The sequence below is a fragment of the Ascaphus truei genome, chromosome 3 (assembly GCF_040206685.1).
Source record: "Ascaphus truei isolate aAscTru1 chromosome 3, aAscTru1.hap1, whole genome shotgun sequence".
Classification (NCBI taxonomy): Eukaryota; Metazoa; Chordata; class Amphibia; order Anura; family Ascaphidae; genus Ascaphus; species Ascaphus truei.
Genome location: NC_134485.1, coordinates 151,289,859 through 151,304,875, shown reverse-complemented (window position 1 = coordinate 151,304,875; position 15,017 = coordinate 151,289,859). Strand labels below are relative to the sequence as shown.

The 15,017-nt window shown below is 42.5% G+C and overlaps 1 protein-coding gene across 4 annotated transcripts in view; it reads left to right on the top strand.

Annotated features, from left to right (window-relative positions):
- INTS2 (integrator complex subunit 2) overlaps positions 1–15,017 on the top strand; it is a 337,549-nt gene that overhangs the window by 150,001 nt on the left and 172,531 nt on the right. Inside the window, exons 5-8 of one of the 4 annotated variants that reach the window (XM_075589643.1) lie at positions 7,325–7,396; positions 7,493–7,583; positions 8,118–8,186; positions 13,915–14,058. In XM_075589643.1, coding sequence (XP_075445758.1) covers positions 7,325–7,396; positions 7,493–7,583; positions 8,118–8,186; positions 13,915–14,058 — 376 coding nt within the window. Of the gene's footprint in view, positions 1–7,324; positions 7,397–7,492; positions 7,608–8,117; positions 8,187–13,914; positions 14,059–15,017 lie in introns of all 4 variants that reach the window. The other 3 variants (XM_075589642.1, XM_075589646.1, XM_075589645.1) reach the window with 3 other exon arrangements.

The window sequence follows — 15,017 nt, the reverse complement described above, 5'->3', positions numbered from 1 at the left end:
TCCGTTTGCACGCTGTGCTAATAAAGTATTTTTTACAAGTCACTACATCAGCCTTCTCCAAGTCCTTTTTTTCACGGCTGTGCGGTGCCTAGACCCCCTTCGCGGTGCACGCGGGCTGTTACTGGTATTTCTCTGCGCCTCTGCCGAACCCGGAAATCCCGACACTGCCGCCGGTCATGTGACCACCCACCGTGACAGAGCGGGTGCAGGGTTGGCGGCTCAAGAAAGTGCCGGTTACTCGTGGTGGCTCGGCATCATACTTACTTCACACTTTGATTATACAGAGGAGTTTGTGCAGCAGGATCAGCGGTTTCTACAATCAAGAGGACGTGTCAGCTACGATACTACATCCCCCAGCCGTGAGTTAATTCTTGTCTTGTCTCAAACTACATTGGTGCTTATTGTAAGCCAGTTGCTGAGAAATACGTGTTTGATACACAATTGCTCTGCTGGGGGTGAGTTGCGACCATAGTCCCAAGTTTACACTTTATTTACCAGCTAACAGCTCTGTTCCCTTTCTGAGCGCCTGGTGGGTTAACCCCTGGTTCACCCGTCTTTCATATCTGCACCACCAGAAGTATATTTTCCTAGGTACTGTACGCAAGACAGGCCGGTCATGAGTGTGAACAAAAGACCTGAGGTATCCAATTGCGGGGGCATCCAGACACTGATTAAGGGGTGCAGGAAACTAGTCATTCATATTTCTAAATTAGTGAGGTCATCCGATATTTTCACTTACACACACACACACACACACACGTGCATACACACACACACACACACACACACTCACACGTACACACACACACACACACACGTAACTATGTAACAAGGACTAATTGTAGTAAAGTATAAATGTAATACAATTAATAAACTGTTATGTCAAAAACAAATGTTATTAGTTCTTACTAGAAATGTATTCATTTTTTTTAAAGGCGGGGATAGGTGGCGAGCAGATTTTTTTTTTTTGGGGTTCGGCGAGTAGATTTTTGGGTGAGTTGTCAAACTGTGTGTGTGTGTGTGTGTATATATATATAATCAAAAATAAATAGACGATACCGTTCTGTGGCTAACGAAATGCTTGTATTTGTGCGAGCTTTCGAGATACACTGATCTCTTCTTCCGGCGGTGTTACAATGAATAAAGCAAGCAAAGGGTATACTTAAAAACAGTGTCTCTTGGAATGTTATCTGTGCTCGTCCCTCCCCCGTGTGTAGATGTGATTTATGGCTAGAGGTGTTAAATGGTCCCTGAATGTAAGTGATGTAAGAGTGTGTTAGTGTATCTATGTGAATATAAATGAATGAAGAGCCCACAGTGTATACAGTGCTTTACAAAAGGTGTGTGTGGAGTGGGAGTGTATATTAATTGTGTGGGTAGGTGTGGAAATGTGAGAGAGAGTTGTATTATTAAATGTGTGTGTAGATACTATGTGGTCCCTATTGGTGTATAGGGATGGAAAAACATGGAGTATTTATATGTGTAAGAGACAGCTGTGTGCGCATACATATAGCTCAGTTTGTATAGACATGGCCTTTAGCACTCATGGGAAGAGAGTTCACTTGTGTCAGTAATGAGTCATAAAATTCCTGTCTCTGTTTAAGGGACACTTTTGTAAAGCACTGTATACACTGTGGGCTCTCTGTATACACTGTGGGTCACGTGGTGTGATCTAACTATGGTGGCTGACAGAGAGCCATCGGAATGACGTAGGAGGAGTTCGTGCAGAGTACTGGCTGGAATTGTCTCTGAGTACTAGGAACTTACTGCACGGGGAGCCTATCATCTACCCATTCGAGTTGCTGGAGGAACCTAATGCGGTTACACCGGTAGTGAACTCCTGGAATATTGTATTACACAATGGAACAGATGGACGGCGGCATCCCCTCCTTCGTTGGCGGATGAGATTATACTCATACCACGCTTTTATACTTTGGCAAAATTGTGAGTTTGCATTTGTCCGAGTTCGTTTTTATTAAACCTGATTACTTTGGTAACACACGAGGATCGAGCGCTTTTCTCTTTCTCTTTTTATATATGTATATATATATAACTGAAAAGTTTGTCTGTCAGGATGTTCGTCTGTGGGTTTGTGCGTGCTCTCATTGGCTGTCAAGCTCTCCCATTGGCTGACTGCGGGGCGGGCGTTGGCTATCATTGGCTTTCATTGCCTGACTACGGGGCGGGCGTTGGCTCTCATTGGCTCTCGCTGCCTCTGAGAGCAAGGCAGGGTGACATAATTATATATACTGTCATTCTCCACCAGGGAGCAGTCCCAGGGGTTCCGCCTGGCCACCCGCACTCACTGCACTCACTGCACTCACTGCCACCCTTCCGCTCTCCACCCTTCCGCCCTCCCCCATTCCGCTCTCCTCCTCCATCGCTCCCCACTCCTAGGAGCGCGCGTGCAAATGCATAGTTCATGATTGGCCCCATAGAAACAACGTGGGTACGTGCACTAGACATAAACAGTGTCTATGACGCTGCGATTGTTCGCGCATGCGCAATAATGATAGGTTTATACAAAGCGGCCACCATACTTTTTGTTTTGTGGTGATGCCGGATGCTCCGGTATACACATGCGCAGTCCGCGCTCTGCCCTAAGGTAGTTGCACTGACGTGCACTAGTTACAAACAATGCCCAGGTTTACACATGCGCAACTATGACACAGCAACAGCACGCTGACACCAGGCGGCCACCATACTTTTTGCTTGCTGGCATCTGACCAATCCTCTGAGCAGGAACGTTATACATAACCACCAGCCTGCAATCTAACAGGTAAGGCTTTCATTGACAACAGGTGAGCTATCTCGCAGGCTTTTCTTATGCTCTGATTGGTGAATTGGGTGTTATGAATCACATGGTGTTGGTATAAATGTATGTCACGGTCATTTGACCATTGCACTGCCCTGAAGGTCGCTCTCTGCAGACCGAAACGTTGGCTGGGGTGCCTGTATTTTTCTACAATACAGAATCATTTTGAACATCATTCCTGGTGTTCTGTCTCCTCATTGCTGGACTTCAATCTGGTAATATCGATAATTTATTTTTTACTCACTCACAATTATTTTTTATTTGATGACAAGTTTTATTTACAACAACAGGACACAGCTATGGGTACAAGTTTTGCACCGCCATATGCAAATGTATTCATGGGTTGGTGGGAGTCACAATTTATTTTTACTAGCACAAATCCTTTTAGAAAACACTTCACATTTTATAAATGTTGTATTGATGACCTGATTATGATTTGGGAAGGTGACTTAATAACACTGCATGCATTTTTTAATTTTATTAATCAAAACTCTAATAACTTAAGATTCACGCACAGTTATAATTGGCACCATATACATTATCTGGACCTTCTACTATTTATAGACATCAACAGGGAGGATGTCTATAGAAAACCTTATTCTAGGAATATGCTATTAAGGGCGGACATTTGCCACCCGTATGTGGTCATTAGAGGTATTCCCAAAGGCCAATTCCTCAGACTGAGGAGAAACTGCTCCACGAAGGAGGGTTTCATCTGACAGTCTGAGGAGTTGAGCATCCGTTTTCAACAAAGAGGCTACAGAAGCAAGGATTTGCAAAAAACATTTGAGGAAGTATTGTCCTTGGATAGACAGACCATATTGACTCAACAAGGGGAAAGGTCCCGGACAGGACTGGCAGATGGGAATGCGAATTTTAAGTCCACTAACCAAGTATACATTGGGGGAAAGAATAAACGTCAACAGGGGATACCTGGATTAGTGGGGATGACACACCACTTATGATTACGCTGTTCAATAAATGTAGCCACCAGGTTCAACAAATTATTCGGAACCACTGGGGCATTTTTCATATGGATCATAGTTTAGTGAATTGTGTGGACAAGGGACCACGTTTTGTATACAGAAAAGCTAAAACGATTGCTTCTTACGTATCCCCCAGCTATGTGGCTTCTTCTACAGCAACCACAAAGAGCTTTGTCACTAAAGGATCCTTTAGATGTGGAGGATGCAAAGTATGCCAGCATATGCAACCCTCGGCACAATTTACAGGGTCTCATTCTAACAAAACATTCCCAATAAAATCTTTTATAAACTGTAATACACAATATGTAGTCTATCTGCTGACATGCGGGTGTTGAGCTAATTATGTAGGGAGAACCACACGAGCCCTCAAGATAAGGGTTTTGGAACACCTGAGATTAATTTAAAAAACGGGACTGTTCACACCTGGTGTCTAAACATTTTACGGAATGTAAAGATGGGGGGGATTGTCACGATGGACACAACTATTATCAACACATTTATATTTTGGGTTTAGATTGAGCATACAAGTTGAGCAAAATAAATTGTCATTTATTTCCTTACTAGACACACACGACAACCTTAGAATACACTTAATAATTACACTTGCTGGTATAGGAATAGGGGAAATTGTCCAGTGAACGAAAACCACAGGAAAAATGTCTTTTAAACTTGCTGTCCGTTTGCATGGTGCGCAAGAGACAAAGCCCATAAATCCTTGGAAAACGAAATGTCCGTTCTGAGTTCGTGGGGTTAGTTAGAGAACCCCAGCACAAACTAATTCCTCAAGATGGAATGTACTTCTTGTTACACTGGAAAGCATTCGTTGTCTTCTGGAATTGCAGGCTGCTGGACTTGGACGCAAAACTTTGGAAAGTTTCTTCAGATGTTACAAGAAAAATCAGACAATGTGGATAGCTTGGGGAGCATGTATATAGGGTCTGATAGCCCAGGGGGGCGCAAACTTTTTTCCATGCGCCCCCCTGCCGGCTGTCCCCTCACTCCCGCGCCCCCCCAACCCCAACTTACCCGCGCTCCGGCGTAATGACGTCACGTTGCCATAGCAACGTGACGTCACATGCACGTTGCCATAGCAACGTGACGTCACATGACCTCGCAGCGTCATTTTTACGTCGCGTTGCCATGACGACGCAGGGAGGAAGCCGCCGGAGCCACGGTAAGTTAGGTTTACAGAGGCCCTGCAGCTCCCCCGGCACTTAATTTAAGTGCCTTCGGGAAGCGCGCGGGGCCTCTGTAAACCCCGCGCCCCCCGTCGGCAGTGTTGCGCCCCCCCTGGGGGTCGCGCCCCACAGTTTGCGCACCGCTGTGATAGCCTATCTCCAACATAGCCCTCCAACCCCAGGCGTGGGAAAAATCATTCCCCAATCCCCTACTTGCCCACAGTTTGGAGAGTGGGCACTCTAGGGATTTCCTGTTCACACAGAGTCTGTGCGACAACGCCACCTTGGCTACTTAGCATAGGTGCACTCCCCTCTTTACCTGGCCTCTCGGGCTGGAAGGGAAACTCAGGGGGTTAGCTAGCCCAAATGGTCAACAGGATTTCCTATTTAGCATCCATCTGGCCAATTCACATCCACCTGACTCTGGGGCTTTCATATGTAGAGACTCACAGGCGTTGGCCCAGCATGTTACCTTTGAAGCTTGCATAGGAAAGTGACTCAGTTCATAGGTGTCAAAACATTTTATTCTTGTGTGCATTTTAATTACCGGAGAAAAAAAAACTTCCTCCTGCTAGTCCCTTTTAAAACCTGCAACAAAAATACACTTTATTGAACATACATGTTCCATATGTGTGTGCTTGGAATGTACTATAATGGGGGATTTTAATTATCCAGACATAGACTGGGGCAATGAGATTAGCGTTGCAACAAAAGGGAACAGGTTTTTGGGGGTGCTTAAAGACAATTATATGACCCAAATTATTGAGGAACCAACCAGGAGAGGGGCAGTTCTGGATTTGGTCATATCAAACAATGTAGAAGTACTGTAATAACAACTATTCAAGTCCTGGAACATTTGGGTAACAGTGATCATACTGTAACATGGTCTCATTTGAAATAAATTATCAAAAAACAGATTACATGGGTTCAATGAAGACCTTCAACTTTGGAAAGGCAGATTTTAATAAACTGAGGTCTAATCTAGTAGTAATACAATGGGATGATGTTTTTGCAGGGAAAAATGTAGAAGATAAATGGGCAGTCTTTAAAACATTGTTAGAAAAGCACACTTATCAGTGTATACCCTTGGGTAATAAGTATAAAAGAAATAAGTCAAAACCAATGTGGCTAAATAAACAGGTAGGGGAGGAAATGGACAAGAAGAGGAAGGCGTTTAGATTCTTTAAGTCAGAAGGGACAGAGACATCAAATCAGAATTATAAGGAATGTAACAAAAATTGCAAAAGTGTAACCAAATTAGCAAAACATACAAAATTAGCAAAATTGGCATACACCCAAGAGTTCTCAAGGAGTTAAGCTTAGTAATAGCAAAACCATTATATTTCATATTCATGGACTCCATTTCCACAGGCTCAGTACCACAAGATTGGCATAAAGCAGATGTGGTGCCTATATTTAAAAAGGGAGCTAGATCACAACCAGGAAATTACAGACCTGTAAGCCTGACTTCAATAGTAGGGAAACTACTTGAAGGTTTAATACAGGATAATATTCAGGAATACCTCATAGAAAATAAAATTATTAGTAATAGTCAGCATGGATTTATGAAGGATAGATCTTGCCAAACTAACCTTATTTGTTTCTTTGAGGAGGTAAGTAGGAATCTAGACCAGGGTAATGCCGTTGATGTGGTCTACTTAGATTTTGCAAAGGGTTTTGATACGGTTTCACACAAGAGGTTGGTGTACAAAATAAATAAAGTTGGACTCAGTAATAATATATGCACTTGGATTGAAAACTGGTTAAAAGACAGACAACAGAGGGTTGTCATAAATGGAACTTTTTCAGGTTGGGCTAAAGTCGTGAGTGGAGTACCTCAGGGATCGGTTCTGGGACCCCTGCTTTTTAACTTGTTTATTAATGCCCTTGAGGTTGGCATCAAGAGCAAAGTCTCCATCTTTGCTGATGATACTAAATTGTGTAAGGTAGTAGAATCAGAGCAGGATGTAAGTTATCTAATTGGCAACATTTTGAAAGCTAGCATATTTTATTAGTCCACAGGATTATTAACTGCTCCAATCTTTTCCACATTTATAGTCTATTTTGTATAAAATGTGTTTTATTTATATTGAATTATTTTGAAGCACAAAGCACATTGTATGAAGTATGACAATGTATTGTCAAGTTCTAATAATGGTAGATCCTTGATAAAGGATTGTAACACTTTCAAAACCTCACATTTGCACATGTACACAAACAGGAGACCCGTGAGGTTTCCACACCTCAGCTGACACTACAAAATCCTTAAAGAACTATCTTTTTAAGTCTATGTCTAACAATAATAAACCATCACCATGAATATATTTGTGGATTGTTTTCTGCAGCACCCCAGAACAGGAGCAGCTGATGTTGATGTGGCTGAGCTGGATGATAAAAGAAGAGGCTTATTTTGAAAGGTGAGCCTATCGTTTATAACACCGTTGAATAGCATATTAATAGGTACTGACGTCAGGATTTTTTTAAATGAATTATTTCTTGTTTGTCCTTTACAGTACTGCTGGCGTGTCTGCTTCATTTGGAGAGATGCTGCTCTTGGTTGCCATGTACTTCCATAGCAACCAGCTCAGTGCCATCATTGATCTGGTTTGTTCCACTTTGGGAATGAAGGTGATTGAACCCCCACGATTGCTGTATAGCTGGGAAGTGTGTTTGTGTGTACGTGCCTGCGTTCGTGCTTGTGTACCGGTCTCCTTAACAACTTCAATCATTGAGGAGCTTGTTATTCATTTGGCCCCTGATTCGGTGAAACCATGGTAAACAAAAAGTAACAGAATTGAAGCCATTGTAAGAAAAGTAAAAAAACAGATTAAAACAAAAATCACACTTTAAGCTCTTTAAAAAAAATAAAAATGGAATTCAAGATTTTTTTTTCTTGTTTTGCATTTAGTGCGTTATGGAAATGCACATGTGGAAATTAGTGCATATAGTGGGTTTGTAGCACATAATTATTTTACCATTTTGAAAGTAACCAGAACTTATAAAGTTTATATTTCTCTTTAAGAATGAATATATAATCTTTGCTGTAGGATAGCTGCATGGCTCTTTCTGTGTGAAGGGTCTCTGAAATGTCATTTTTTTATTTTATTTATTGCTTTCGCCTGTTTCTGTTTTTTCTAGATTGTCATTAAACCCAGCTCACTCAGCAGAATGAAGACCATTTTCACCCAGGAGATTTTTACAGAACAGGTATGCACTTTGCTCACTTTTCACACAACCAGAGAACAAACGTTTCGTATTTTATAATGATACTGATTATGATTATACAGATGCAGCGCTTTGGTCAGTTGTGCGGTCGTAGAGCATGTGCTGGTGCACTGTGTGCAAAGTGTTGACTGTCCACGGCGCAGTGCATATTAGTCGGTAGTGGCCCATCGGGATTAACACAGCAAGGGTCCCTGCTTCTGAATTGGACTCGCAAAACCACTACCTAAATAACATACACCAAGCGCTAATCTACAAAACAATATAACAATATACTAATAAGGTAACCTGTGCCTAATGCCAGGACTTAACTGTGACCTAATATACAGGATGACTATAAATAGGAATGGCTGCCCAGGGGACTCCCAAACACAAGTACTCTCACTGCACTCGTTATAAATCAATACATAGAAAACGAAATGTGATCTCCGGACCCAAAAAGTGAACTGTAAATAGAATCACCAATCCCCACTGTCCAAAATAAAGTCCACACTTTGCCCCCAGTCCGAGAGATTAGTCCTGTTTGTGAAGACTTGACAGGCTTCTTTCTCTCATATCTTGCAGACGCACTTACTAGAATGCCCTCCTACTGTCTCTCTACGTTCTTCCTACCAACCAATTAGATTGTATGCTCTTCGGAGCAAATACTCCTTTTCCTAAATGTTACTTTTAAGTCAGAAGCACTTCTTCCCTTTGTGTTATTTATATCTTATTATGTGTTATTTATTTATATCGTATTATTTATGATTATAACTATTACTCTATGTACATTAATGGCGCTGAACAAATAAAGACATACATACATCTTCTCCTGTTATAAAATATTAAGGGGACACACCATTGCGCAGTGGACCAGGACTGTTAGGGATTAATACTGCAGACACTCAAAATGTCTACTTACAAGATTGTATTCACCGTATCTATCAAGATACTATCTGTGCTTTGGCCAGCGTCTTCTCTACGACCTCCACGAACCCCACGTGGTACGCCTGATTTGGATCCGACTGCCTCTCTCTTGTAATCATACACCGTGCACCGGAACAGTCCCACCGATAGAATAAAAGAGGAAAAGAATGGTGCGGTACTGCAAATAAGACTTTAATAAAAACAAATACACAAGACGAATGCACACTTACATTGTGTCACGTCTTTCCATACAACACAGAAATGCAGTCCGCAGCTGGAAATCTCTGCTCCTTGCAGTGTCTAGCCTGTTCGTCGTTCATGCCTCAGATGTGGGCTCCGACAACCTTTGCTACTAGTATTACTGCTTTGCTACAAAGACTCCTCACTGATCGGCAAACCAAACTACAAAGCTCCTCCCTCCTTACGCGTGTCATGACGTCATCAGTCACTTTCTCAGGGGATTATTGAGCCGTAACCACAGAATGTACTATTTATACCTCCAGGGATTAACCCTTTCATTACCTGAGGGAGCGGACAATTTTATAAGGCAGGAGCCTAAACGGGTAGAAAGGAAGATCTAGACTGGAAGATTCAGAGGGAGGAGAGGAGGAACAAGAAAGAGAAAGTAACCAGACCCAGGGAGGAACTGGTAGAGAGGACTTATATCTTCAATATTAGCAGCTACAAACTTAGCACTACAGAAACTAGTATTCTATCTAAAGGGTTAAACTTTGCGCCCACCAGAGGCCCCAATATGTTTAACCTTTAAATAGATGTCCACAAGTTTGCCCGGAAGCTCACGCTTAAAAATTATTATATGAGAGATCTGCTCACTGCATCCATCAATCCGGTGAACAATGCAGTGAGGGTACAGGTCCCACCTCCTCTCACTCCATTTAGGAATCCATCAATATTCTACCCGAAGGCTGTTCGAGGTAATTTTATAGACACGTTCCCCGAGATGGTGATTGATTTGGAAGTGGCCACTGCAGATTTTAAATGTCATAAACATAACGTCGCCAGGGAGGAGAAAGCAGTTAAAAATGTGGAGAATAATAAGAATATAGTAATAAAATCAGCTGACAAAGGGGGGCGGGATTGTAGTTATAGACTTGGCATACCACAAGGAGGAAGCCCAGAGGATTTTAAGTGATGTTCTGACATATAAGAAAACTTGAACAAAATCCTACTATTCAGTTAAAATTTATGCAGTTTTCTACTTCATTCCAAAGATCCACAAAGATTTAAATAGACCTCCTGGATGACCCATTATATCGGGAATTGGATCCCTCACATCCAACTTCTCCCAATTTTTAGATCACTTTTTGCAAAAATATGTGATACAGATTCTTTCGTATCTTATAGACACGACACATGTCCTTAACATCATCCAGGATTTAGTGTGGAATGAAGGGTGGATCTGGATGACGTGACGTGACCTCACTGTACACTGTGATCGATCATGCTTTGGGATTGCAGGCTATCCAAAAGGTTTTGGATGATGATGTATGTGTTGATATTGGTCTGAAACAATTTATCTTAGATGGAGTCAAGTACAGCAGGGCCCCGCTTCTCGGCGCTTCATTTTTTGGCGATCCGCCGATATGGCGGCACTGAGAAGGGGGCCGCCATCTTTGATCCTCAGTCGCGCATGCCCAGAACGGGCGGTTGCGCCTGGCGCGCATGCACAGACCGTTGTCTGCGCGCGCATACCATAGTTTGCGCGCGCAGAACATAGGCCGCGCATGCGCAGACCATAGGCTGCGCATGCGCAGAACGGCAAAAACGCCGTTCTGTGCATGCACAGAACTGAAAATCGCCGGATCCGCTTTCCGCCGATTTTCACTATACAGCGGGCCCCTGGAACGGAACCCGCCGTATACCCGGGGCCCTGCTGTACATTTTGACCCACAATTAGTTTTGCTATGATAACAATTTTTACCTCCAGACACGCGACACAGCAATGGGACTAGGTTTGCACCAGGTTATGCAAATTTATTAATTAGCATGTGGGAAGAAGACCATATTTGGAATAGTAACCCATTTGGTGTGAACCTAGTGCTCTGGAAGAGATATAACGATGATGTGCTGTGTGCCTGGAAGGGATCTGTGGAAGACTTAGGAATGTTCAAATTACACCTCAACATCAATGCTTACAATCTCAAATTTACTTTGAATCATGATACCACTACGATTCATTTTTTTTAGATTTATCTTTGAATATTGAAGATGGTATTATACAGACCAAAACCTTTTACAAAGAGGTTGATGCTAACACTTACCTTTTGGCACACAGCCACCAACACAACCACCATCATCCTAGGTGGCTGAGAAATATCCCCCAGGGTCAGGCACGCAGAGTAAAGAGAAACTGTTCGCAAAAACATATCTGTGAGGAACAGCTAGGGGATCTTAGACAAAAAACGTATTGAAAGGAAGTACAAAGCTAGAACAATTGATCAAGCCATTCAATTTGTGGATAAGGTGGATAGGAGTAGACTTACAACTATGAACAAAATCAAACCGAGGACCAATGTGGAGGTTGGGGAATTTATCCCATTCATCACCCAATATAATAGTATGGCTCCCAAAATTAATAGGGTACTAAATAAACATTGGGGGATTCTATAAAGGGACAAGGTATTGGGATCGATCCTACTCACCAAATCACAAATTGTTTATAAAAAAGCCAAGAATCTTAAAATTACAGTGGCACTGAGTTGCCCTATCAGTGCCTCAAGAATTAAAGACGAAACATGGTTAAATGGCCTTAAGGGGTATTATACATGTGGGAAGTGTATTGGTTATGGATATAGTTCTAAATGTAAGGGATTTAAGTCCAATGTCACTGCAAATCATATGACATTGAGTCATTTATTAATTGAAAAACAAGTTAGTGTGTATATGCTTGAATGCCCATGTGGGCTACAGTATATCGGAAGAACGAGGCGTTTTGCAGAGCATGTCTACAACATTAAAAGAGGATTGGAGACACCGTGTCTCCAATCACTTCAGGATTAAACACGGGCAAAACTCGCAAGGGTATGTAAAGGCATTGCTTGTCCGAAGGCCAATTGGTGAGGGGGGGACAGGTTGAGTGTGTTGTCCAGGCGCGAAAGTTATAGATATACACACTCAAGACCCTTGCCCTCGATGGCTTGAACATTGAGTTTGGTTTGGCATCCTTCCTAAAATAGTAATATAGTGATTTAACATCTAAAATCACATCTATCTTTGTATGCATTGCCTCTAGGTGGTGATAGGTCTGTAGTTTAAATTATGATTTTATCATTTTATATTCGTTTTTATGGAATATTAGTGGGTGATTGCTCATTTAAAAAAAAAATTAGGTTTATGTTTATTAGATTCTAACTGTAATATTATTATGTCTATTGTTGATATTCTACCCAGATTTCAGAATGATTAGGGTTTTTGCTGTTCTGAAAGGAGGAAAGGAATAACCCCAATACCTATATCAGTCAATGTGCTTTGAATGACAGGTATTTCAATCTTTGCATTAGTCAGCACGACTGGCCCTGTTCATTAAACATGTTATACCTCAGGTAATGAAAGGGTTAATCCCTGGAGGTATAAATAGCACATTCTGTGGTTACGGCTCCATGATTCCCTGAGGAAGTGACTGCTGACATCACAAAATGCGTAGGGAGGGAGGAGCTTTGTAGTTTGGTTTGCTGATCAGTGTGGAGTCTTTGTAGCAAAGCAGTAATACTAGTAGCAAAGGTTGTCGGAGACCACAGCTGTGAGGCGTAAACGACTGACGGGCTAGACACTGCAAGGACATAGAATAAAAAGCAAATGCGCGCAGTCTCAATAGATCCCCTTGATTCAAAGTATGTGCTCTCCCTCTGCAGCTTTCACTCTCCCGTGATCAGCGGGGTGGATAGGAAACATGCAAACAAAAAGAAAGCGCAAAAAGGAAAAACACAGTTAGTAAAAATAATTGTCTTTATACCAATTAAAATAAAACTACATAATAAGAAAGTACATAAAAAGGATTCACATGAACCCACAATTCCACAATAGTGCCTTGTCATTGTGGAATTGTGGGTTCATGTGAATCCTTTTTATGTACTTTCTTCTTATGTAGTTTTATTTGAATTCGTATAAAGACAATTATTTTTACTAACTGTGTTTTTCCTTTTTGCGCTTTCTTTTTGTTTGCATAGACACTGCAAGGAGCAGAGATTTCAAGAAGCGGATGGCATTTCTGTTTTGTATGGAAAGACGTGACACAATGTAAGTGTGCATTCGTCTTGTGTATTTGTTTTTATTAAAGGGTTATTTGCAGTACCGCACCATTCTTTTCCTCTGTTATTCTATCAGTGGGACTGTTCCGGTGCACAGTGTATGATTACAAGAGAGGGGCGGTCGGATCCAAATCAGGCATACCACGTTGTAAGGAATCCGCTCCTGGGTTTGGCTGAAACCTATTCCTTACAGAACTATGCAGTTTCTAGACAACTCTCCCTTGTTTCTGCAATCAGTATCCCCTGCTCCTGCAATCATTGTAGCCTGCATGCCTCCTGTGCAGCTCTGCCCTATTCGCTGGCTATATTATATAGAGCCAGACCCTCCCCCCAGGAAGTGGCTGAGCATAAACCAAGATTCACTTGGATGTACTGTGTTTGCCACAAACACTCCCTGACGTAGCCATTCCTTGTTCCAGTGGCCTGCTGCATATCCTCCTTTCAGAGGTCTGTTTCCTTGTTCCAGTGACCTGCTGCATATCCTCCTTGCAGAGGTCTGTTTCCTTGTTCCAGTGGCCTTCTGTATATCCTTGTTGCAGAGGCCTGGTTCCTGTAGCCTGCTGCATATCCTCCTTGCAGAGGCCTGCTTCCTGGTCCCTGTAGCCTGCTGCATATCCTCCTTGCAGATGCCTGGTTCCTGTACTGAATGTTCCTTGGCCGGTCTGCATTCTCCCCTTGCAGAGGTAAACCACGGGTGAATCACAGATTAACCCCTCAGACGCTCAGAAAAAACAAAGTCCTGTATATATTAAATCAATGAATATGGTACTCTGTTATAACCCCACATGAATGAAATATAACCTTATGTAATGTGTCCTCCAGCAACAGGCTTACCATAAGCACCAAATAGTTGAGATAAGGAGACCTATTGTGAATTCAAAGGTTAATGGGGTAAACGATGCAGTACCTTTAGTTGAATCTTCTTTAAATGATGAGGCTGCTCCTGTTTGACCGACCTTTCATTGCGCGTAGTAAGTTGAATAAAATTGTGGAACTCCACCGCCATGGATAATGAGCTGCATACCTGCCGCCTACCCTCTACCCGCTGGCTAGCGGTGGGTGGTCACGTGACCGGCGGCCGCGGCGAGACTCCCCGATCCAAAACAGGAACTGCTGTGGTTGCACTTACTGAATAAGTGTAGCGCCTCACCGCCACGGTAGATGTATGATGTCTTCACCGCCAACCCTCACCCGCTTGATGCGGTGGGCGGTTACGTGACCGGCGGCCGCGACGAGACTTCCGGACAGGGAACAGGAGCAGCTGGATGTCAACTATGTCAGCGAATCGGCGTGCTAGCTGCAATCTGTGGAGCATGTAGAATCCTCCCGAAGGGGGTGTTAGCGCTGCACAGCCGAAATGAAGGACTTGCTGGAGACTGATGATATGATTATAGAAAAACTTTATTGCACATAGTGCAAGCAGATCCTCTTGACGCGTTTCTGCCTAGTTGGCCTTTGTCAAAAGAGTGATCTGCCTGCATGAAAAACACATACATATAGGGTGTGTGAATGACCACACCTGTCCCTATTATCCAATTCAACAGGCCACAGGTGTATAACATCACCACTCCACAATATGAAAGATAATATAAGAAATAAATAGAACATGTTAAAAGAAATGACCAAAATACGCTTATATCAA